This window comes from Patagioenas fasciata, chromosome 2 (assembly GCF_037038585.1).
Source record: "Patagioenas fasciata isolate bPatFas1 chromosome 2, bPatFas1.hap1, whole genome shotgun sequence".
Lineage (NCBI taxonomy): Eukaryota > Metazoa > Chordata > Aves > Columbiformes > Columbidae > Patagioenas > Patagioenas fasciata.
The window spans coordinates 147725961-147752832 of record NC_092521.1 but is presented as its reverse complement, the minus strand read 5'-3'; the positions used below and the strand labels follow the sequence as shown (position 1 = coordinate 147752832).

Here is a 26872-nt window from a genome sequence, read left to right as displayed (position 1 = left end):
TACAGACACAAACTTTCCCAGAACAGGTGCAAATCACAAACTTGATCTCAATTTAAAGTGTTTTCCCAAGCTCACATTAAAAACTCATCGTAGCACTAAGCAGGAAGTTACCAACAGCACTGCATGCTCAAGAAAGCAGCCAGATACATTTGGGAGTGATTAGTTGTTGTACCATCAAGCAAGGGCTAAGGAATGAAGTAAAAAAAGAAATCAGGTAGTGAGCCATGTATTTTGCGCACTGGACTCATTAAATAGTATAGAGCCATACCTACCAGGCATTTCAGAATTCCAGTGTGTAAATAAGACAGAATCGCCATTAGTCCACTTGAACGTTCCCTTTTCTTCTACATCTGAAAGCCCAATCCAAAAGTATCTTTCTGTTCTCAGCCCAACCAGGCTAGTCAGATAGGCTTGTTCATATCTGTTCATAAGAACACAATCGTTAAATAATACTCAAATTTACTTTTGAAAGTTGTAAAAGACTTGTTATTTTCTCAGAATTACTGCTGCACCTTCTTGAAAATGTAGCTTGGATGGATTTACTTGAACAAAGCACATAACAAAACATTACAGAATAGATATTTTGTAAGCTGGAATATCAAAGTATTCTGTCGTCTCTTTGGATGTCCAGTAAAGAAAGAGACATGAAATTGGTGGGGAAGAAGAAACCTGACATGGCTTATGTGTAAAACCACTGTATTTTCTGAGAATTTCTACTACCCTTGTATTCTAATGGCTTCTTGTTTCAAGCAAATCCAAAACTGAAAAATGCAATCTCATTATTATTGAAGAAATATACAGAAGTAGAGGCTGCAAATTAGATCAAATGATCATGCAGGAAAATTTATGTTTGGGAAACAAACCGATGTTTAGGTAAAGTCTGCCATAGTTCATTATGGTGTTTAAACAAACAGCTCTTAAGAAATCAAAGCAAACAGAAGAAGTATCTCCTTATTGTTAAGGGGTATAGTCTGAAGACCACATTATTGTTAAACCATTTTTATGACTGCTGCAGTGATATCTATACTTAGAGAGCTACCATCCGTGACAGAGCTTTCACGCTAGAACATACACATTTAGACAATATAGAAACAAGTAAGAGAAAGTGTAAAGCATCAAGTCAACTGCAAATAAGCTTCGTTTCTTAATCCTAACTTTTTTTTCTCAACATTCCACAATATTCCACATCCAACAATGTGCACCAGTTGTTCAGAAATTTAGTGCACACTGAATACTGCCTGAATTGTAATGGATTTTCAGGTACCAAGCAGTGCTATTATCATTTGGTTTCTTATTTTTTTTTTTAAGAGTAGCTCCATTCTGAGAAGACCAGATAGGTGAAAATGAAATCCTCTTGCTCATTTGAACTACCTTTAGAAACTAATTCAGAGTCATATTTCATCTAATAATCAAAATTGGATTCTGCATCCCTCACTCAAGTAAAACCCATCCTCAAGCCATAGCTATTAAGGAAAAATAAGACATAATTTTTTTCCTTGATGTAACCATCTATATCAATATTGATTTCATAGCCAGCACCTATTTTTACTAAAAAGAAAAATAAGAATGAACATCTGGATTTGAACATACATGCAAAAACCAAAAAGTTCTGTATCTACAGCTAGCTGTCCTCTCAAAGAAGATTTTTGTTCAGATATGAATATTTATTTTGATATTCGGGTAACACTAGATGTGAAATCTTCATGTAATCCCCTCATGCTAGCAGACCTTAACATACCTGTCTTCAATGGTTGCTAAAAAGGCCTGATGCCTTCCACAGGTTTGATTTGCTTGAGAAAATGATGCAAATGTATTTCCAATGAAGTAACAATAAAAACCATATCTTTTCCAACCCTGTCAAAATAAACATCAAGTGATCACATATGTTGCAGTTTTTCTAAACTTCTTTACAAAAAAAAAAAAAAAAGCAACAGCAAAACCCACACCACTTAAAACCAACAAAACCGATTTATACCACTGTCAGTTAACCATTAGACAAAGGAAAAAGTGAACTCAAAAGGCCAAACTGGAAACAGGCAGGATCAAAGTTTTTTTAAAAAAATTGTGTTTCAGAAAACAATTTTTCACATATAATGAATTTTTAACCAGTGCATTCCACTTATGAAGGCATAGGATTACATAATAACTAGCACATAGTCAGGCATTATGCAATCATGAGAATGTTCTTGAGAAGCAAATTTCAGCCTGAGAATGAGAATTTTCAGAAAGAGAATGACACCTCAGACAGATTTGTTTATTATTAACTAATACTTACACTCTCTTTTGTTTTCTCATTCAAATGCCATTAACTCAGGAATATGCTTACAGAGGAAGAGTTTGCTGTGACCAGCCACAATTGACACAAATTTTCTTCTAATGTTTTTCCATTTCTCACCTATGAGAGTTTTTTTTCTATGAGCATGCACTCAGTGCTCTAGGCAAAGACAACATCCATAAGCATTAGGATCCCTTCATCTTCTCCAACAGTTGAATATTTTTAAGATACCAATGTACCTTATACTGGGAATAAACATCAAGGGGTTTCTCTGTAGCTGTGTAAAGCAGACTTGAGAGAAAAGGTAATTTCTTCATGGATGACAAAAACCCTGTAGGATTCCCTATGGCATAACAAATTACCATAGGCTTTTTGGAGCGTTATGTTACCAGAAGGCGAGCATTACCAAATAAACAATAGATCCACCAGCAGTTCAGAAGGAGCACAATGGATTCATTTTGCTGAGGCACTCAGAAGAAACTCTTCAAAGTACAGAGCACTGCCAGAGACCACAACAAAGCCTTGAGAATAGTACGTAGACGAGCACACCCTTCCTGCTGTAATTCATTTTGAAGAAAATTGTAGGCAGAGAGGAAGAGCAACTGCTGGTACAGGCAAATTCCTTAGGAAGGCTTAAATGTCGATCAAGGAAAAAAGACCTATTGTAAAGACTACAGGTGTTTTGGTTTCTGGAAAAAGAAAGGGAGCATCAAAAGTCAAATGACAGTCAGAGCCTAGATTTGTTATTAGATATCACCTATCCCATCTGCCATAGAAATGAGAAGGCCAACTGGGTTGATGATGACAACACAAAATTCATTTTTCCTGTTTTATCTGTCACCTAGGTGGCATTTTCTCTTCTTAATCATTCCTAGCAGGCTAATCAGATCAGACAGTTTTTTCTTTACTTACTCTCCGGCAGCCCACATCAATTTCCTCTTCTGCAGGAGCTTCTGACATGGGTTTCTTTTTACAGATGTAGCCAATTTTCTTTTCACAAGAATGGTCTGCCCAAAATCCATCCTGGACAGAGGAACAGAACATCACAGTCAAGTGGGATTTTGTCTTCAAAAAAGGTTATAATTTATGTTATAATTAATTTCTAACCTTCCATTAGTGGCCTGAGGCCACCAATAGACCTTAATGGCCCCCATTGTCTTAACCTGGGGCCTCCACCCACCTGCCTGCGCACGGGCCCTGGGGCTCCACTGAAGCTTGGATCTGGGCCTTCAATCCCAGCCTATTCTGGAACTGAAATACTGGTCTCCAGCTCCAGCAGTGTCTGTACCTGGCTATGTGCCTTGTTGATTCAGACCCTCACCTTTGCACAGTCTTCCTGGCTCAATCTTGAACTTGCCTTGTAATTGTGGACTTACCCAGCAATCATTAGTTTGTTTCTGACCCTCATTACTCTCTCGGGACCTGATCCTGACTCATCTACTTGGTTTGACCTTGGACACATCTCACCATCCTGGATGCAGGCTCTGGTCTGCCACCAGCTGCCTACCCCACCTGCCCTACGCTTTCCTGGGGACAGGGGGACAGGTTCTGTCCCTGCAAACTGGGCTATTACTCTTGGCTTGTAGCTCCTCACTGTTAACAATGGAGCTGATCCTTGCTGCTCCCTGGTGCTTCATTTTTTAAATTATCCTTGAAGGTTAATCATCTGTTGCTACACACATGAACAGCAGAGAGACCAGCCACATAGAGAAATCGGTATGGAACACTTTTGTAACAGCTCACACTCTGATAACCATAGAAATACTTAGTTGGAAGATCTCCAAACATCCTCTACCCCAAACCCTCAAAGTGAGAGAGGGAGTAGTTTATTCTGAATATCCCTGCTGGCTTCCAGCTAACCTGTTCTTAACCACATCCTAAGTAGTCTGTTCCTTTTTACTAAATATACAATTGGAATAATTGATTACAACCTCTGTAACAAGCTGTGTATACTTGAAGACTTCTGCTCTTTTTCAGATTTCTCTTTTACAAATCAACCCCCCCCTTTATTTCTTCAGCCAAAATCTACATCATGCTTTCTGTATTGTTTTTGAGAGCTGATACAAGTGAAAGGATGACAGCTCTTCTAAAGCAGCAGAATGGAACACCAAGCTGCTACTTCTATTTATAGCTAAATGTATCCATCTATTGTTGTTGGAATTAAAAAAGCCTCTGGGTTTTAGGTACATATTCAGTGTTGGAGGACCCCAATGTCCTTCTGTACTGACAGGTACATGTTAGGTGAAGGAAGAGAAGGTTTGGTGTACCAGAGGATGGAGTCTTCTGCTCTCTTCCCCAAGTCAAGGCCCAGCAGCCTCAACCGGTATTTTCAGCTGGTTTTAGACAACAGTCTTAAGCATACCAGCCTGTCATCAGAAACTTTACTTCTGAGCAATGATCATAAGTTATCTGGCTGCACTGAATGCTGCCACTTTTAGCATGGCACATACAACATGACCAGTGAGTCCAAATCTTAATGCTTTAAGACCTTGGGCACTGAATTAATTTTATTTTAATAACCAATAAAATATTAGGTCCCTTTTTATAATCTTAGGTCATCTTCTATCAACAGATCTGCCTAGACACATACAGGTAATCACATACCACTGTATGTGTCTGTAACTATTCTTGTCTCCTTGTAACTGAACTGCTTGTGCGTTCCAGTGGTTCAGTCTGGGCAAGGGTGAGGACGTGACTAGGAATAACTCAACTCCTATTTTTCCATCCCTTTCTCTATTCAGTAGGTTTCAATGAATCGCCACATGGAGTGGAAGGAAACATAAGGCAGACCAACAGTGGTTCTTTCAGGGCTTGGCACTGCAGAGTGGCATGTAGTCCAAACCATGCTGCTCCTGCCCTGCACCAGAGGATACTGCCAGGGCTACTTGCAGTGTCTCCCTTCCACACCTTTCTCCTGAAGTCTTATGGAATTAACCAGACGTGTCTTTCCTATAATTTCACAAGAGAAACTTGCTGTGTCTTTCCTAGAGAAATACAACGGAGACCAGAATTCAAGCTGTCACAAGAAGTGATTTACTTAAGTTTGCAGACAATTATAATTTAGTGGATCCCAGTACACAAACAGGGATTTTTAACCTCAATATAAGTTCTCCAAAATTCTATAACACTTGGCTTGGCCAGAAAATGTCATCCAGATCCTCAGAGAGGCACAAACCAAATTCTGTCCCTTGCTATTCTTTCTTGAAACTCTTGTTTTGAAGGCAGTCAGGTCATTCTGATTAAAATCATGGCTTTATCAATGCATTTAAGCTACCCTATACGTTAAAAAAAAAAAAAAAAGAAAGAAAAAAAAAGTGAAATGAAAAAAAAAAATTGCATCAAGGAACTATGAATGTCAAGAGTAATCTTATTACTTTTATTAAAGTACTAACCAAATTATGAAATGCTTGTCAAGCCTCCAACCTTCTCTAATACTTCCTGCACCAATAGTTCCATGTACAACACCATAAAACCCCAAAGTTCACACAAACAGATGAGGGTAACTAAAGAGCACAGAATGGCACATGAGACAAAAATCTCAGCCACGTGTTCCTTGCAACTCACCATGCACATGCACCAAGGCCAGCTGCCTTGCAAACCTTCTGTTCCTAAGCAAGTTCTCCAACCTTCATCACTATAAAAGTCCTTAAAGCAACAGCCATTTACAACCTAAATTGGCTGACCCTCACATTTGAGCACTCAGTTTCCTTCTACTGGCTGACCCTATAATTCTGTAAGTTAGACAAAGCATCTACTGCATCCTCAACAACCACTACATAGCCACTGCTCAGACAAAGGAGCACAAAAATGATCAGGCCCTTAAAAATGTGTTTCAGTTAACATGTGCACCTTGGCCTGGTTGCCAGGGAAGAAATATACTTTTACACTCTTCTCACCAGAGCATATCCACTAGTACAACGGAGAAGATTTTTTTAAAAATACTTAGTTGATAATTAATGAATAATTAAAAAATTATAATTAAGTCAATAGTTACATGACTTTACCTTTCCTTTCATAACAACACAGTCCTCTTGCCTGTTGTTTGCATGAGTGGGTTCTCCTCGAAGCCACTTGGTGTAGGTGACAGGTGTCCCATCACTCCATTCAAAATACATCTGGACCTTGAGGTCATTCAACCCAATCCACAGCTCATCAGCTGGCCCTGAAGACATACGATTAACAAGATTGATAACAGTCCTTTTATGTTATGTGAATTTTTATCTTCATGAAACAGAAAATCATTTATTCTCAGCAAGTTTAAAAGGCAGTCACAGCAGATTAAGGTTCCCTGTTTCATAAAGAGGGCAGACTGTTCCTCATATATCCACTCCAGTCATCAGGCTCCATTTTCAAACAGGCACCTTTACCTCTTCTGCCACATTGCTCCTCAGGTTCAGAAGTCCCTGAACTCCACACCTCACTACCTTCCTTTAAACTTTTCTGTGCTACCAAAACTGAAAGTTGTCCCGATTCGACTGCCCATCATGTTCACTGATGTCTCATTTACTCCTTAGCTATGACCATCCACGCTCTCCAATTTATTTTTTTTTTAGTTATCTGTGAAAATCTTTCTGTCTGTGTTTATTGAGCACCTAGCACAGCAGAGGCCTCATCTATGGTCTGAGCTCCTACTGCAGTTGGCTCACATCATGCTAATATAAACAATAAACTACATTCTTTAACAAAATTATTACATCGAAGTCATCTAAGTAAGCTGTATAAATCAGAAATGGCCAAGAGCCATTTCTGGCTCTGTGGAGCCTCTTCCTACATAACATTTACTATTCTGAAGAAGAAATACTGTCAAGGAGTTTTGCAATAATCTCTGAAGCTGGGTGACTAAATACCAAGGTATTTTTTCCCAGCCACTTGTAAATAAGCCGTTTCCCACTCTCTCAGACATGCACTGGGCTGTGTTTCTGCCATATCACATGCTGGACTTCTGTGTAAACATCCAGAATGCCCTTCTTTATTCTTCGTCATATTCCTCTCTAAAGTTCTCCTTTGTAGGCGATGCCAACAAAAGCTTGGCTACTATGACAATACTCATCTCATTGTACCCCTGCTTCCTTTGTTTGATCATGGGACTGTGAATTCTTTTGTGCAAAGACAGACTTCAGTTATTTCTGTACAGCATTTATTGCAGCACAGTTCTGTTGCAGACAAGATTTTCTAGGCACTGCAATACATGGTGTTCTCATCTCAGTGGTGAACACGGGTAATCTAATATTTTTCATAAACTGCCTTAAAAGGCTTCTTTAGTTGTTCCAATTTTACTCCTCTGAAAAGAATGCTTTCAAAATAGCTTGTTGCGGTGAGTGTGCCATATGTGAGAAGTCTGGTTTCCTTCAGCACTATTGCCTTTCAGAAACATTCACTTTTACTAAAACAGTGCAATACAGTTAGTCCAGGAAAGGTCTTTGCAGAAGCCACTAAACTATGAAATAATCTACTTCAAGGAGTAAGGTGAAAATACATCTAATTTCCCTTAGAGCCTAACTTTTTAAAATGTCCTAATCTCTCATCAAGAGGTCCCACCTCTCCTTATAATATCCTTTGGAAGAGTAAAAATTTCATGTTGTTAATAAAGTAGTAACAAATCACTCTTTCAGGAATGTGAGGGCAAGCACGAATTGTCATGGTGTTGGCTAGAACACAAAACTAAAGCATACCAACTGTTCTATGATTGCCACTCCTAGACTGCTGTTACATTGTAGCCCAAGGCAGCTCACTGCTTTTTCAGTGAAGGAAAAACTAACTCGCTTACCTGGCACTAAAAGCACACATAGGATTAATTACTGCAAAGAGGCAGAAGTAGGTGTGAACATGCTGCTCCCGTCAAAAGCAGTAATTGATTCTGCATGCAGAATCTAGTCTGTGTGAAGCAATAGGCACCATGAAATTGCCTCAGCATCAGCATGGTCGCATGTCCCCTGATGAATGCACAGCATCTGTAGGTTAACTTGCCTTGCAACTACTCGAGTGTGTGCTCAGAAACCAAACACCTAAGTACCATACTTAATTTGGTGCATATGTGAGTCCACACACTGGAACAGAGAGTTTCCTTTTTCAGAAGAAACACAAGTAGCGTGATTTGAAAAATAAGGACAGGGCAGTGCTGGTAATAGGGCCGAAATATTCCCAAACTGCCTCTGACCAACAGATTTGGCTTCCTCTCATCTATCTTTGCAGAACAACGTTCTGAAAAGGTTGACAATTGTTTTAATCCATGTAAAAGCAGTTAGAAGAAGACCCTGAAAAGTAGGTTTGAGGTTGATGCAATTCATAACATTGACCACAGCTTTTCTGTGTCAGTATAGTTTGTTTGGCTTTTGTGTTCTTATTGTGTGGTTCGTTTTTGGTTTTGTTTTTTTTTCCTTCCAAAGACTTTTTAAATTTAAAATGTAACTCCTTCTGAACTCGGTGATCAGGACAATTTTTTAAAAATAGTCTCCTCCTTTTATTAATAGGTACGACATAATCAATACTCTTTATTTTCATAGTACAAACAAATATATGTGCTATTGTAAAAAAATACTCACGGTACCCAAGCTGAGAAATAACAAAGCTGTACTCTTCAACATTATGGATGCTTGCCAAATCCCCATCTTCTTTCCTGCAGGATGTTAAGGCATCTTTCCATATTTTGGGGTCCCTGTGAATTCTGTAACAGTGACCAGCATATGACATCCATTGATCAGGACACCTAATAGGCACATTAGTCTCTGAAAAGAAAAATGACCATGAAGAGTTTCAGAATTATGTTCTTAGCTAAAGACTGCAAATCACATAAGGAAAGACTTAACAAACAAATTAATTATAGATTTTCTTCATGAAGAACAGCAGAGCTGAAAAATATGTACAGGGATAATGATCTGCATGCATGATTCAAATTTGAAATTTCCATATTTTTTTGGAAGAACGCTGCAGTTGCAAAAGAGTGCTTGCAGCTTGTGAAAAGACACAATTAAAAATTATCATAAAACACAGTTTCGACTTTTAAACTCATATATACATACTAAAAGTTAAGGCCTGCAGAGCTGTGCTTTATCATTTTTCTACATTTGTGTCAGCATATCTCTTGTTCCTCCATACTGTATAGCTGTATGTTAAGAACCTGGGCTTACAAAACATTTATGAAGGTAATTTCTTTCCCCAAACCTTAGGCATTTTACAGATTAGTCCCATTTGCTAGACTAACAAAGCAAAAAATAACTGGTTCTAGAGGGTCACAAGAGAACCCAAATAAGAATACTGCTTTTAGGAATAGTTTTTTAAAGCTTCATTGAGAAAACTGTGCTGTCAGAGTAAATGATTTATGCTTAAAACTTGCTTGTGAAAGTTCAACAGAACAGTACCAGAGTACTGCCAACAACCACATCACCAGACAGGCCCAGTTTGCAAGCACGTATCCTATTTCAACTGGAATATGCTGATGATTAGTAGACACTTGTTGTCACAACACGGATTTCTAACACAGCAACAAATACATTCTGCTGTTTGCAGACCTGCCTCAAAAAGTGCTAGCATGTTCCCACAAAGTTTAAGCAAAACTGAACTTTGTCACCCAAGGAGAAGGGTCTTGGTGTTTGGTCAGAGCCCTGCCAGTCCTGCCACAGCAGAGGAAGAACTGGAATAGGATCACTTGAATAGAACAATGTATGTGGTCGTGTTGGAAGATAAAAGAGAGGACAAAAGTGGCAAATGCTGTTGTAGAGGTTAGTTTGATACTTCAGACAACTGCCTGATTTGTCCTATGTCTGGTTTCAGTTCTGAGCGTATGCATTTTGCTGTGAGAGGCAGCCAATTGCTTTGAAAAAAAGCCTAGGCTCATATGCACCTTCAGCATACTTCGTGCACCCTTCTGCAAACTGTGAACACTGAACAGAACAGACAGCAGTAGTTCAGACTTGGCTAACAGAGACAGTCACAAAGGTATTTATTCCCCAGAGAGTCTGTGAGTCTCTTTTTCAGACTGAAGGAGACTATGAGACTATTACTGTAAACACTAAAGCAGCTATGGCAGGGTGTGCAGCTCTTTTGCTTGTAAATCCAGTAACACCAGGGAATTTATTTCAGGCCACAAGACAAGAAAAGCAGTTGAGAGTCTAGTTTCTTCAGTGCAAGTCTTATTGAGTGACATAGCTGGGGATTCTCAGTCAGAAAAAGTCTTCAGTTCTTCATTTCCAGTACTCAGCAAAAATTAATTCTGTGCTTCCCTATTCTCCTTTTTAAGAAAATACATGACAACACAAAGCCATCCTAATGCAAACAAATATTACTCCCTGAACTTCATTTGACTTAAGCAAAAGAAACAATGCAAATTCAAACAAATAAGATGTAATAAAGGAAAACACATTAATGTGTAAAAAATGTTATTCCACGTATCAGGTTGATTAATTTACTGTGCAATAGATCAAGATACAGAAATTAACTTTGTAAGCATAGAATGGTTATTCCTCAAGCAGAGAGCAAATACTTTTCTAAACAATAGGCTTGACTTCCCAAAGTCTGAAAACATCACCATGATTGACTTGAGCATCTAAAATGATGAAAGCACGAATTGAAGATTGTCTCATGGTTCCAGCATTCACATTCCTCTCTCTCACACCCATCCTCTGTGGTCTGATAAGAGAGAGCTCACACAACAGTGACACTAAGAGCACTTATTTCCTTTAATCGAACTTTTAATGAAACATTAGAAACTTAATACTTTAAGATCATTACACCTTGTTGGAATGGGATGAAATCTCTTCTGGCAGTCACTTGGTAGAGGTAGATAGACAGCCTTCCCTCAGAAAAATATGTTAAAAAATAAGCAAATTTTACAGGTGAAATTAACAGGTTCCTATTAATCCACTTTGCTGTATTATTACAAGGTAAACGCAGTGAAGCCCTAAGATTCTATATCACTTCAACATACACGATGATGTGGCCCCCTGCTGGAACAAACACTTCTGATACAAAAAGCCCTGTATAGTTGACATAATGAAAGTCTTCATCTGCAACAAAAATAAATATGCTGTACAGATTTTTTCTGTAGTTTGTTTTGGCTAGAAGTATAATTATATTCTGTTGAAAAGTGTTCTTCTGTCCCACAGTCCTCACATACTGCTTTGGTTAGACTCATTTGTAACTTCCAGGGTTAAAACTTCAAAGGATGTTAAGTGGACAACTAAATGAATTTATAATTAATTTATTTCTTGGCTCAGGACCCCTAGTTAGGAAAACATCATCCACCATGAGTTTTCCTTTACATCATTAAAAGTTGAGGGCACTTAACACCTTGCATGATGGCATGCTTATTTCTTTTATGACTTCCGCCCACGGGACATTTTGAACAATATTTTATGAACTGAATAACTGGCAATCTCTGGTCAATCTGTCAACATGTTTACTCAGCCATTTCAGCACATGTGAAAACTTTTGTTTCACTTCTGTTCTTTCTCCAAGTTACTGGTAAAATAGTGGCAGGGCAGAGAATCAAAAGCCTAATGCATAAAAAAGAAATGGCCATTAGATCCCCCAAAACTGAAATTAAATATAAGTAAGATAGCAGCCAGTGCTGAATAGATCAGATATATTTATAGGCATCAGTGTTTAGGAACTCACATATGAAACCTGAAAAGTTGAACAGTAGCCAATGGAACATTCTGAGACAACTTAATATGAACTATTTGCTTATCAACTGCATACAAATACTAACAATACTTTACAACTTAATTTAGGAAATAATTGAAATATGCACTAAAGTCCTTCTCAGCTAAGGCAAAAATATGCTTATTTCAAGACTGAAGTATTAATTTAATTAATTAAAGTATTAAATTTCTAACTCAATATTTAATTAATGAGCTCATTCTTGTGGGGTTTGTTTGGCTTTGTTTTTTTCTCTTAGCAATAAAGCAAAACAAATTAGAGCTAAGTCTCTCTCTTAAGTGTTTTTGACAGGGCTGGTTATATATTGGCAAAAGCAAGGAAAACAATAAAAAACACGGTTTTGAAGCCAAATGTCAAACACTTAGTTTGCAAAACATCTGGTTTGCCAACAGTGCATATTAATAAACAGACTGGAAATCCAGTAAACGTTTAGCTTTCTGCTTCTAAAACCCATAGAAAATAATGTCAGTGGATTTAGAAGATACCTGTATGTCCTGGAAAGAAGAAGAAACTTGGAAAGAACAGAACAAAGGAGTGATGAAACAAATGAATAAGTTACAAGGTTTTAGTAGTACACAGAGAGGTAATAAGGAAACAGGTCTAAATAAAACTATGAAAACTTATGACTGTTTTGTCTTTCCTGTGTACATTAGGCAAGTGCCAGAACTACATTTCTTCTGAAAAAGTGTCTGTATACATATAATTTAAATAATTTCATAAATAACTTGAATAGTTTTTACATATGTACAAATCAGTAATTTCATATATGTATATATATATATAAATATATATATAGTTATAAAATAAATAGATATAGAAACTATGCATCATTTTTTAAAACATTGTTCTCTTTTTTGTTTTACGAAAAAATCTGACAGTTCTGCTTGTTTTTGGAAAAGAGAACTTCACCATTTCTCCAATTTTGAACACAAAGCTTCTGAAGAAAGATGACTATACAGGAAGTAGAGAAGCCAGCACAAAAAGAAAGTTCACACTGGTCACTTTTACAGGGAATCTTGGTCAAGCCACAGTTTGCTTTTACCACATGCAATAACAAGTAACCTATTAGAATGACAGATAAAAACCACTGGTCACTAATAATTTGTTGAAGGTTTATTACCAAACCTACCTGTAGGAATAATGAAAGATTCTAATGTAGCATTTCCTCGTTTACAAATATAGCCGAGTTTCTGATCACATTCCCGATTCTCCCACTTAGCACCTTTGCCAGGATTTAATGCTGCACAGATTTTTCCAGGTTCTGGAGAAGGATGTCCTTTAAAAATGAAAAAGTATAAGCATGTTATGGTTACCCTCCTATCACTCTCACATTCTAATCTTTTCCATATAACATACATTAATATAGACAATTGTGATTCTTAACAGTCCTTTAGAAGGAATGGGGCCACAACCACAAGTTGAGATATTTATCCAGTTCACAATTTAACAGCCTCTTCACAGGTTCAAAGTCCTGATGGAAGGAATTACAGTGCACCTATTTATTTTGTTTGGGTTTTTTTCCCTTTCTAGATGAACAATGTGTAAGCTCCAGAGGACAATCTTTAGGTGAAAATACTCCTCAGTAAGCTAGTCAAACTTTGTACTTAGGATAACAGAAAAGACAGATAAGTAATAAGTAATTATTTTGCTAATACAAGCTTCTTGTCTACTTGTCTAGACAATACAACAATAGCAAGATATTTGGATATTTTTAGTTGAAGATTAGAATTAGCACTAACAGAAAAATCTAGAAGAAATTAGTATAGAATGGAACACATTTCTGCAATAAACAGAATGAACTTTTCAAAATCTAGTCAAATGTGATTAAACCTAGCATGGATTTTCTTTCATTTCTGAACACATATCACTGTACTACATAACAAGCAAGTGTCAGTACTGCTCAGCAATAAACACAGCCAGACAATATTTTTAGTGTGCACGACTGTTCACTGAAAATTTTCTTACATCATTATGATTTCATTACCTCTAGATTACAGTTAGTCTTATATTTGGATATATCTTCTTCCCATGGGAGAAAAGGATACGCTTAATTCAAAAATACAAATTTAAATTGTTTTAGCTCTCCCAAATGCCTAAACAGCATAATTTTATTTCATATGTTGACAACTTAGTTCTCATGTTTTTCTGCTATTTATTCAGAGCTAGTGAAATGGAAGAATATGAAGCTTCCATGTATTTTTTCAAAACACACTAGAGGAAGAAGAGCCAGCTCTTGAACCAGCAAGGTAATGGGGACGAGGTAGAAGTAGGTTGACCAAAGGAAATTCGTGAAGGTGATAGCACAAATATAAAAGAGGTCTATGGACTTTAGAGTATTATTGTCGAAAGAAATTAAGGAACATAAGGAGTTAAAGACAGATGGAGCCCATTTTGGTTACACCAAAACCTGTCTAATTCTTTAGAGGACAACTGAGAGCTGTCCGAGGTTTTAACCGCCATAAACAGCTCCCCTTGCTGCTCTGACTCCACCTCACAACCAGTTTTCTCCCCCTTTTCAAGACTCGCAGATCCTTATCAATGCACTTGGATGCTAGACCTATAAATATCTTTGCAGCAACTTGCAGTTCTGCCCATCTGTTTATCTTGTGTCTTCACTCCATTGGAGAGCAATTTATAAAGTAGTTCAATTCATTCTTCAACGCTTACCTACTCAAGATGTTTGTCCACCTAAAATGTGCCTTTGGTCTTATCTACACAAGGAAACCACTGGGCGGTATGATGAAGCCTGAGTTTATAGTTACTGCAGATTAAATACATGTGACATGCTCAGTGAAGACAGAGTATTTACAAGGCATAACTTCAGACACCTACTTTAAATTAGTCTCCAAAAGCTTCCTGAATAGCAGGTGCAAGGAAATTAAGAGTCCTGCAAAAAGACACCTTAACATAGGCACTCTGAATCTGAAGAGTAAACTGGAAAAGCACCCCTTCTTCACCATGTATATAGATGGCAAAGGAGACCAGCTTTTTAATAATGGTACCAGGGTTCAACATCGCAACTACAGGTGTGAAGTAGCTGGGTCTGCTTAAAAGTAGACTAGCCTAATGTGTTCAGTTTGGTTACACGTTACTACCAAGGGTGCGTTAAACCCAAACGAAAATGAAAATCCATTTTTTAAGCAAATAACCAAAACAAAGGAAAGGAAAAAAAAAAAAAAGGTGCACCACACATATACTGACCAGACTGATCTCACAAATTAATAGACATGTAGCATCAGATTTATTCTGTATTCACATAGACGTAAAGTAAATTCAGAAGATATACAAATGAAGTGTAAATAGATGACTTCTAAAGCTTTCCTCTGGGTTTTGAGGCTACCATTAACATGAGCTGTTTCTCACAGTGTTTATGGCCACAGACAGAATCTATCTACACCAAAACAAGCTCAGTAAATGCAGGAGAACAGAGTGCTAGAAAATTAATTTGTTACATGATGACCAATTTTTTTCCTTTTAAACTGAGTAGTAACATATTTAACCTTACCTGGAACCCAATTTAAGTATCGAAAAGGAGCACCACCAACCCATTGCCATCCGCTGTTGAAATTCAAACTGTTAAGACCAAACCAGAGAGCAGAACTCAGTCTGCCAGTCAAACCTGGGCAACAGAGACAAAGACAGACACTAGAAGTGCATGGCAAGAGCAAACACTTTCTCAAAACTTGAGAGCTGAATTGAAGCTAAACTGTCTGTTTCTCCTTTTTCTCCAGTACAAGCTTTAGCAACTTTTAACCTTTTAGTTAAGGTGGCCATGCTAAACCTGCACAACATGTCATCTCACTTGGGTCACTTTAGAGTTTTCACAATTTTAGGTGTGGAAAATTGTATTAGAAGAGAAAACAAAATGACATTTCTGCATGCTCTTTGTAAACCATTTATTATAAATATGAAAAAATATAAAATATTACATCAATAAAATTGCACAAAAGGTGACAAAACCAAAAATCCGTTTTCTCAAATGAAATGTGAATAGTTTCCTATTGTGTATTTTCTCTTCCAACAAAATTAACAAATGCAAGTTTCAAATTTTCAAAATACTGTAGAGTAAAAAATTGCATTTTACCAGTCTATACTAAAATGTGATCATTCCAAATATCATCTTTTTAACAGCACTTCTTATACATTTTTCAGACTCATCTGATTTCAGTTTTTTAGGCATGGATAAGTCAGGCTTCTAAAACAAGTTCCAAATTGATCCTCCAGTCTGAAAAGCATTGAGAAATATCATGCTTAATTATGGTCCTGGTGAATTCTCTAGCACTATTTATAGTCATTATTAATAAACTGTCTATCTTTGCCTTTCGTATTAATATAAGACTTGGAAGCCCAGTTGGTTGACCAGTGATTTGTTTGAATTAGATGTATTTCTGTATAGCTCACAGAAAATCATTGCTCTGTATATAATATTTATTTCTGCTTCTACCAACGACATTATGCCACTATGTAATTTTGCTCTATATATTTTAGTTTTCTTTGACACCATGATTATGAGTAGCACTTGAAGCATTGCAAGGCTGAAATGAGGGGTAGTTAAGCACTGGCAGGACTGGAATGTCATACCAAAGCCTGATTTGGCACCAACACATTAATATGTTCCAGTATTCCTTCTATACAAACAAGTTGTGGTTACAATCAAGAACTGAGCATGACAAGAAATCCTCATTCTGCCCAGAGAGCTGTAGAATGAAAAACTGATTTTCACATACATTTGGCAGCAATATCTATTAGCTTGCAATGAAAACACACCTACTAATAACTCATTCATATATGTCAGTGCCAGATTACTCCCTTGAGCACTAATTTCAACAAAAATTTCATCACATTCACTAAAAAAAAGACCCATGTTTTGACCAAATCCTTAAATTGAAAACAAAAGTTTAGATAGAACAGACTGTTCATAGCCTTAAAAATACATTTATCATTCCTCTAAATTGAAGAGATATGGATTTGATGGATGGACTATTAGATAGATTAGGAACTGGCTGGATGGCTGCATCCAAAGAGTTACAGTCAATGGCTCAATGCCCAGACAGAAACCAGTAACAAGTGTTGGCCCTTTTGGGTCTGTATTGGGATGATACTATTAAATATCTTCATCAGTGACACGGACTGAACAAATATCCATTTTCAAGACTGAAAATGCTATATGAATATTGTTGTTACAATAATGCACCTAAAACAAACAAAAAAAACCACAAAAAAACCCAACACTGATGGATAATATTGCCATACCTGTCAGGTATGTTTGTTCATGCAACTCTGTGATGCTTAATAATTCTGCCTTCTGTTGTTGACAGCTTTTTCTTGCCTGGTGCCATTTCAGAGCTGCCTCAGAGTTTATCTGGTACTGGACATTTGTTAAAGGATCAGTATTCCACAACAAACCAATACTATTAACTGTAGGGAGAAAAAGAAATGCTGTAACTGATCATGAAGACGGAACCAGATGAAACACAGAATAAATCGCTGAGCAGAAATACACAGACCTAACCACTGCAATAACAAACTGGTTTGAAAGGAGTGCTGAAGTTCTCTAATGTGTAAGCAAACCCAGGGTCAAGCTCAACCATGACAGCGTGTTGGACAGCACACAGATAATGAAATTATGCCACCATTGTCGCTGGTATAACAAAGCTGCTGTTTAAGATAGAACATGAGTGGCTAAAGTCAGGTTAAAAGAGTTGATTTCTCACTGTGGAGAAAAAGACTGAAAACTTCCAAACTCATGCCAGCTAAAGTGTACATCAGGCTGTTTACTTTTCTGAGATTTTTTTACAAATTCTGGGTACTGTGTAAAGTGCCTATGGAATCTCTTGCTGTGACAGATATAATCAGACACAAGCACTGAACACAAAACTTACGTTATCATTATCCATCTCTTTCCTGCAATTTCTGATTTGTCTCATGCATGTATCTGACATATATCACGCCTTCTTCTTTGCCACATGGCCTGACTGTGATCTCCCTGAACACCTCAACTTGGCACTTTTAGGTAATGCCAAAGCACTGAAAATATCATCCAGCAGGGCCCAACATTAGACATGGCCTCAAAAGGTACCACACTCCCTACACAGCTGCAGCCTCTCCTGGCTCATCTCATCAAACACCCACAACAAGCTACAGACAACAGTGATTTTGCTCTCCCAAAAATGGAACTGATAGGAGGCCCCAACACTGAGTTAAATATCACTCCATAAAGAGATTAAAGTTGCAAGACAAAAGTGGAATATAGCAGAGGTCACTGTATGTCTGCTGACAACGGGCTAACAACTGAAATTCCTGCAGTCTGTATCAGTTTCTCAACTTGCAAGCTGTGAAAAAATTGAGAGAAAGAGGTCTTTTCCTGTTCTGAATTCAGAAAGCACAGAAAATCTAAGTGTACAAATAAGAGGAAAACAGTACAATAAACAAAACTCAAGACAAAAGATGATACATGTTAAATGTCAGCAGGTCAGTAACCAGTTCCACTTTTTCCTGCATTAAATCTGATAGTCTACAGATAATATGAAGTGCTTCTTTTCAAATTAGCCTTGGAAAAGAAAAATCAAACATAACCTACTATAATATTGACATATGACTATACATGGGAACTTTCATCCCACAGACCAAGTTCTGTCCAAAATATTTTATGACTATCAGAAGACAAAATTTCTGCACTACACTATGTTCTAGAAGACCATGAATTCCTGTGCACAAGTACAAGCTTGGGATAAAACAGAGACTGCAAAAATATTGATATCTATAATTCAATAAAGAAAACTGTCTCTGACTTGATAGAAAGGATTTTATAAGTCTTGTACAATTATTGCAGAGGAAGAGGTAAACAAGTGTCAGGCATCAACCAGTCTTTTGCCTCACTCCTCCAGTCTCACAATTTATAACTGACTTGCATATCATGCTCTTCTCTAGAACTTTGGTCTTTCATAAAAATAAAGTTTGTTCTGAACACTGGGGAAACAAACAAATGAGCAAACAGGTTTTAAGGTATTTTGGTTCAATGAGGTCAAATGTCTTCACAGAGCAGGATTTTGGAAAATCCATACGCTATTGTTTAAAGCTTAGTATACCCAGAGAAACCAGAAGATGAATCACTTTTCTTGGAATGACACATTTTAGCATCTAAACTAAATTAATGTTAAACCACACCTATCCTTAGTTTGTAACTGGGAAAAAAATATATAAAAAATTGAATTTTATGCCCACACAGATGAACTCAGAATATGTTTTTGTATACACTGAAATTAGTGACATCCTGCTATTACCACTATGATTACTATCAAAGTCTCAAAAGTACAATATAGTAAGTCCAAAGGTTTCATTTGTGTCTTTGAGCATTCTCAGTCTTTAAAGCAGACTAAAAATGAATTGAATTTCAGGCATAGCCCTTGACAGAAAAGATCAAATGTATAGGAAAGCTGTAAGTCCTGACCAATACAAATATTATTACATTTATAATTTTTAAAATGCCAACTTGATTATCATATGAAAATACAGTATTTCTCCTGAATTAAGAAATGGACAAATCAGGGGATTGGTAATGGTCTTGAGAGATTTTAAGTTAAAAATTGCAAGCTGAAATATGGCCTTTGACTAGCAGTAAAAATAAAAGTGTTCTTGTCTGTTTAGCTATGGATCTAAAGTTGTAATCTTGGTCCAATATCCTCTGAAACTGTATGAACAGAATCATGGGAAACAAAAACTGAATATAAATCTTGTTAGACAGTCTATAATATAACTGTCATCACTGAGCACACAATAGGGGAGAAATCTCATAATAAAGACATTACGGTTTATGTGATTTTATAATGTGGTATATAAAGATACATTCCTGTCAACAGTAAAAATGTACACTAAACTTCCTTCATATACTTATCTTCATTTAGATATCTTTTCCTAAAATGCTGCTCTCATTTTTTTTCCCAGATAAATTTGTGAGGTCCAAAATCAGGTTATGAGTTCCAGATAAATTGGAAGAAACAACACAAACCGCCCCATACAACTTAATTGATCAGTTCACCAGGTATTTTGAACCAGACACAAAAACATAATGAAAAACCCTCCAAAAAATCCTGGAACACTAGCACAGGGCAAAAGCCTGTAAAGAAAAAAAAAAAAAAAATCTGCATTTTTAAATTAATAGAAGGATGTAGATGTATCCAATTATTAACATACAAGGCTAAGACTATTTAAATATTTTCTCGTTCTCTGCAATATTTGTTTCCTTCCTAGTCAGCTGAAAGTTTTATGGACCACTTATAAGGCTTTCTAAATTCTTCACAGAAATTCTAGCTCTTTCATCTGTCAAGAAAGGGATCTCAATAAACTTTTACCCACTTGTACAGAGCTATGAACACACCTCATGACTTACTCTCCCAATGCTCTTACACTGTACAACCTGTTTTCTTCCCCAACGCCTACTTTTACATGGCAGTTCAACATACAGCTCAAAAAGACGCAGCGTCACCTGTAAAGAACCAGTATTTCCTAGGCTACTAAAAATTGTCTGATATAGCAACAATTCTCAGCTTCTTGCAGAATTCGTTTCCACTGTCAGTCACTATCAGAACCCATTTTTAAAGCACCAAGTTAGGAGCTCATACTCAACATTACATTACCTCCACTGGTCAAATTTCTAGGCTTCTATTGAGTATAATAACTGTTACAACTATAGCATTATGTGCCCTTCATTTTGGAGAACATTTGAGCCAGTTTTGCTCACAGTGAAAAATCAATCATAATAATTCCACTGTATGTCCAGGCGCCAGTACAACTGTAACAGTTTGCATCATATGTTTTCATATCAGCACCTTTGCTGCCCCAGACAGTTTAAGAAAAAACAAACACTTTAATCTTAATAAATAAACTCTAACATACAAAGACTTAAACATTCTGTGTTTAAAGGTGCTGTTGAAGTTTACTAACTTATCACTTTCTTATGCAGTACATTCCTCTTTCACAGGGCTGAAACTTCTGCTACCGCAGCCCGTCTCTTACGAAAATATACAACCCAAAGCTGGATATTTTATGGCTGAAAAATCAGGAAGGAAACATGCAGGCAATCAGCATAAAGCAGCTTTTTCCAAAAACAATTACAACATCTGAATGGATTTCCTTGAATTATCCCAAAGAACTAAACAAAATTTTAATGATGCCTCCTATTTGCTTTACTCAAAGAACGCTAGACAGGTAGCATTAAATTGATCTTGCATGTGCTGTATTAAAGGGACTGATATTCCCAACATGTTTTTAATATCTTGAAAATAATACTGGCATAGAAAGAAAAAAAAAAGGCAATTTTTATTCATTTGAAATAATAAATGCAACATTCACAGAAATCAGGCAAGGACACTGATACTTCATCATCGAACCAGTTAAGATCAACCTGCATTGTTTTCTTCACATCAAAGGAAAGACATGTTTTTCTCCTTAGCTCTGACTGTGATCAACTGGAGCTTTACAGCAAAACACAATAATAAAGAAGGGAGAGAGAAGTGCTACCTCTCTCAGTATGACAGCAGAAGCAGCAACTTGCAGACAAAATGCTTAGTACGTATTTTATAGAAGTTTGGAGTAACTTTATCCAAATTTAAAAGAATTCAAATACATATGGGCATATTACTCCAATTTACTTAAAGTAATATGAACATTTCTAAATGAAGTTCTGTGTATTCATAGTACTACACTTGAAACGATACTCAAATAATGGATTTTAGAGTATAAATACTACTCATTGATTTCAAATTGTATTTTGTACAGGAAAGCACATGACAAAGATACCAATATTTCCAAGCAGCTGAATAATAGCACAGCAGAATCTTGAATATACAAAACTTACATTTCAATGGGCAAAATCCATACATCTTGTCAACATCAAAGTCTGAAGTGGTTCCACACCAGAACCAGCCATCTGATCTGCCTGCATCTGTGCAGTCAGCATACCATTTATCACCAAATTTAAAAGGGAATACACAAGGTGCTCCATTGGCATTTCCTTTTACTGTGTAGGTATCTGAGGAGACACAATTTAAAAATGTATAAGCAGTAATAAACGTGCAACCTATATCAGTTCAGCTTTGTGATCATATTATAGCATATCATAGCAAGCAGAGCTTGCTAGCTTAATATACAAACTGTACCAGAAATGGAACATCGATAAGTTTACTCTCTAGGTGATACCCATGTACATAATGAGACAAATTTTTATTGTTTAAGGAGACCACTGACCAGAACTCACAGAGCCAAGATAAGTACATTCCTATGCTAAATTTTACATGCAAAAAAAATCAAAAGTATAAAATCCACACAATTAAGCAATTTTCTTTCTAAGCATGAACAACTGCTGGGTCTTCTCTCAATAACCCACTCAATCACTAACATTTTAGACAGGGAAGAGGACATATGTATGAACTTGGAAGATGTGTACCACAGAGTGACTCCAACATACTATGCCCAAATAAAACTTCCATTGGCATCTAAAGGTACTTTTTATTTCATTAGAAACCTGGCTCATTGAAACTTATCACGGTAACTAAAGCAGCTTTCTGTGTGTGCACATGTAATGTACGTGCATCAATGGGAGGACACAGAGTGAAACATTACCTGAAAAGGATTGCAAGGTCACTGTCTCACAGAGCTACTAGAAAACAAAGGAGGATAGGATGGCAGGCCAGCACTCCATCTTTCCCCACCTACTTTCACATAATTTGTTCTGCTAGGGTTCTTTTATTCTGGCTCTAGACCGAGGACTAATACTGTAATCAGCCTTTGTGTAAACCCTACAAAATGCATCCTTACCCCCCTCTGTGACTCTTTCTGTTTATCAAAGAATACTAAATAGTAAGCCAAACGTATTTCCAGATACTTAACATAAATATATGTACGTATGTATCATACATAATTTTTTCAAATTTAACTATTTATAATATCGTATTTCTTTGTCAAGCACTTCAGCATCAATTCTGAGACTCACTTCAAACACCTAGGAAGCATCTTCAAGATATCCAGTACAAGCTATTATTAACTGTTGTGTAATAGTTATACGCATGTTCTGAATAACCATAGACTTTTTCCCCCCTCTCCAAATGAATCAGTGCCATGCATGGTTAATTATCTAGCAGAGCTTAGACAACTTTGACAAAAAAAAAAGCAAAACGAACCCCTCAAACAGCATAAAACACACACTCAAGTATTGCTGATTTCACCAGAATTCACACTCACAGATCATTAATGAAAAGAATGAAATTTGCCTACACTTTAAATATTTTTATTAGATATACATAGAAATGAGTTTAAAATACAAATTTACAGAACTTTACCTTCATAGCCTCGAGAACACAGATCGTCTGTGGTTCCGTAGACTTTCCACCTACTCCATAAACCAGATCCCTTGTAGAGCATAATATTCCTTTCCTGTCTGTTTCCATAGTTGAAAAACAAATCTTCCCCTTGGATTGCAAAGAGGGTCTCGTTTCTGCATTCCCATCGCTGAAGTTCACTAGCCTTGTCACAAGGATACAGAGTGATCGGAACCCAGTCTTTCTTCGAAGGCACTCCCAAGCACAATTTGAATGCTATGCTCATAAGCTGGTGATCTGAGACCCACCTGAATTTTTGTGACTCATTTTCTTGAACACAAGGAGCAATAGTCACTGAATTAGAACTTTGAGCCAACACACAGCGCTTGTGATCTTCATTATATATTAAGAAGATGCTAGTATCTGTAACACACAAAAAAACCCCACTGGAATCATTTGGTTTGACGCAATCTTACCAACTATATAAATGAAATATGAATCTGGCCAGTACTCTTGGGGTTAAAACCTTATCATCTATTCAGCAGAAGAAAGTGCAGTACTCCAGCAGCCTACAACTGTTAAAGTGACTATAAAAAGAAACTAGTTCAGATTTCAGGACATTTCAATGATTTTGCATTAGTGAAAGCATCTACATTCAAAAGTACAAGGCAACCGAGGTGCAGATCCAGCGTCTCCTGTAGCTTTAAAGCATGGGTTAAACTGGAGATAAAAAACACACTCATGATATTATTCCAAGCTGTACCTATGGGAGCTACTGAAACAAAGGAGCTTGCTCAGCACACACTACAGATCCCCACACTGAGCATTCATTCCAGCAGCACCGGCTCCTCCATCCTGACAAGAGCCACTAAGTTTTTCTGGCTCCAATTCCCCACAGCGAGGAGCTCTCTTCCCATAAACTGTGCTAAAATCCTTCAAGTCTTAACTGAGAGGAAGGATATTTTTGTAAGCTTTCTATACATACTGCTTGTAGGGCTAGAACAACATATTCATTTTTCACTCAAGTGCAGTAATTGGTGATTTCTTTCTCCGTTCTTACATTTTGCCATTATGACTGAAATACTGACAACAGTGGGATTCGCCATCATCAGGTATGATTCCTAATGACCTAGAAAAATCTACTAGGGTCTCCAGAGCTCCCAAAGTTATTTCTCCCTCTTAGTAAATTGTGCTTCACAGCATGCTTTTTCATATATTCAAGGTTTATTTCAATATTGTAACCACTAGAAACGTTTTTGACATCTTTTATGCTTTTTGGAGTGCATTTTGGAGTGTGTTTTGGAGTACAACATTTCTGAGCTGCTCTTGCCCAAAAACTGAGAATTTCTCTTTTCTCATCAACTTGAGATACATTTTAGCACAGTAACTTTGTAGTTATCTCTGCTATTGAATCTCATAATATAACAGGAGAAACAAGGTCTTAAAACTGTATTTTGACAGGACTACAAGCTAGGAAAGAGAATTACTAATTTATGTGACTCTGGGGACTGAAGTTAATTAACATATTATTATTTTAGTGTATGACTACCAAGTTAAACCAATTCTATAATGGAGAAATATTTAAGGGAAAACAAGTTAACCACAGAAAATTTTCACTTCTCTGCTGAGGCTCCACTGTGGCAATGAACATACTTTTTTGCAGAAGAACAACCTGGGAACAGATAACCTCTCTCTCAGAGAAAGAGCTGACCTAGGCTTATCTCATTGATGTTTCAGTTTCCTTCTCTTGTCCTTTGGCTTCCAACTTACTGGGAAGTAGTGTAAAACTGATGAGCACTGGAGACAGAAATTGTTGCCTTTTGCCAATCTGTTTCACTCACAGACAATACAAGGAAATGTATAATTATCACTGCTGGTGATAGCTTTTTCTATTCTGCTTTGCTGCTAGCATTTAGCACAATGTTATTGCAAACTGATATATGCAAGGCTTGCAACTATCCTTTTCCTGAAATCTTATTTAAAATTTCTGGATAAAAGAGACATCGGACATTCATATGTATGGAAAACACTGGCTGATCTTTCAAACTGTTAAAATTGTATTTGTGGCCCAAAATAACATTCCTTATTTTATACTGTTTATGTTGTTAAAGAGAGGATGCTATGCAAATGAAGAAGGTACTCCAAAGTCAAAACCCCGGATTGCTGCAACCAAGCCTGAAAGGGTGCAGTTTAGGCTTCAGAAACAAGGTTAGAAAGCTGAATAAAGAAGTTTGGCCAGTGGAAAAAAAAAAAAAAAAAGAAAAGAAAAAGACATATATTTGACCCTTTTCTATTCTGTACCTTTACAAAGTGTTAGCAGCCTGTAAACACAACATGGCTGTTTATAAAAGAGCCCCAGGGTACATAGGGCTATGACAGGGAATAATAAATAGGTAAGCAGTTGAAGGGCCAACACAGCTAAGCAGGCATTGAAAATAAGTTGGCACCAAAATGTGAGGACAGAACAGGGGGTAGCAGGATGCAGGACCAACTGTGGCTGAAACTACAGCTGCAGGATTTCCTTCCCCTCAGAGTTGCTGCTGTCTCATCCATGACCATACAGCAGACTTGTAGCATGGTCCTGTATTGCTCTAGTTTACAGTTCTATTTCTGTGGTTTTTCTGCCTGTTTGAACACTAAAGGGGATTCCCTTACCACACTTTCCTTGTGAGTTATTGGATAGTCTAGAAGAATATGAAATTAGCCAGGCATTTGTGCAACACTTTCTATGCCCTGCCAGCTCTTCTCTGTAAACACTTGATATCGCTCCTGTTAACATGATGAATTGTGTCTGTAAAATGGGATGAACAGAATTACTGACAACAGTTGTTAGAGGTCCCATAACAGGTTGCCATTCTTCATAATAGATGAGCTGCAGGTGGTACACTTAAAGGTCCACCACAGCCTGATCATGAGTACCACAGTCTTGGTACTTTGAATTACACCGATTTCTAGTAGATTAATCCGTATTTTGAAACTCACTCCTGGAAGCAGGTTCTTTAAAATGCCTCAGAACATGCCAGGCAAAGGAACTAACCTCACCATTATAAACCATCCAGGGAGATATGACATCTTTTCCTTTAAATGTCCCAAGCAGATCCTCATGGAATTTTTCTCACAGGTTTTCATTTTTCTTCACCCACCACACTGTGACTATTTGGATATATCTGACCTAGCTTATATCCAAAGAATTGTGCCAAGTACTGTAAAATCTCACCAATTATCTTTTCCACAGCAGAGATTTCCAGTATGTCAAGGTGTCTTCACACTCCACTGCATTTGCAAACTATCACAGATTATGCAAGTGTAAATCAAGAAATAACTTGTGAAGGCAGTGAAGTGCTACCAGTGTTAAACACTAATGGAGAGCACCAGAAGAGCATCCAAAACCATAAGCAAGAGACTGGAGGCAATGGGACAGCAAGCAAGTAGAATGACTGTCTTGTCCACGCAGACTTTCACTCACCAGATGGGCTATGATGATTGCTGCTAACTACACAAAACAATAAAGGTTACAAGGCAGTCTTACGAAGTTTTGCTTCAATATACCTGCAACTGGAGAGCAGAGGATGCTGAGAGGCTTTGGGGAACGGCAGATGCAAAACTTTCACTGCAAAATAGCTAC

At 37.2% G+C, this 26872-nt stretch overlaps 1 protein-coding gene across 2 annotated transcripts in view; it reads right to left on the bottom strand.

The window, feature by feature from the left end:
- Positions 1-26872, bottom strand: part of MRC1 (mannose receptor C-type 1) — a 53044-nt gene that overhangs the window by 25425 nt on the left and 747 nt on the right. Inside the window, exons 1-11 of one of the 2 annotated variants that reach the window (XM_071805192.1) lie at positions 23556-23670; positions 23269-23452; positions 21789-21962; positions 17186-17350; positions 15438-15551; positions 13062-13208; positions 8818-9000; positions 6280-6437; positions 3188-3298; positions 1739-1854; positions 273-421 (exon numbers count right to left, since the gene is read on the bottom strand). In XM_071805192.1, coding sequence (XP_071661293.1) covers positions 273-421; positions 1739-1854; positions 3188-3298; positions 6280-6437; positions 8818-9000; positions 13062-13208; positions 15438-15551; positions 17186-17350; positions 21789-21962; positions 23269-23350 — 1399 coding nt within the window. In that variant the 5' untranslated portion in view covers positions 23351-23452; positions 23556-23670. Of the gene's footprint in view, positions 1-272; positions 422-1738; positions 1855-3187; positions 3299-6279; positions 6438-8817; positions 9001-13061; positions 13209-15437; positions 15552-17185; positions 17351-21788; positions 21963-23268; positions 23671-26872 lie in introns of those variants that run through there. The other variant, XM_065831206.2, reaches the window with a different exon arrangement.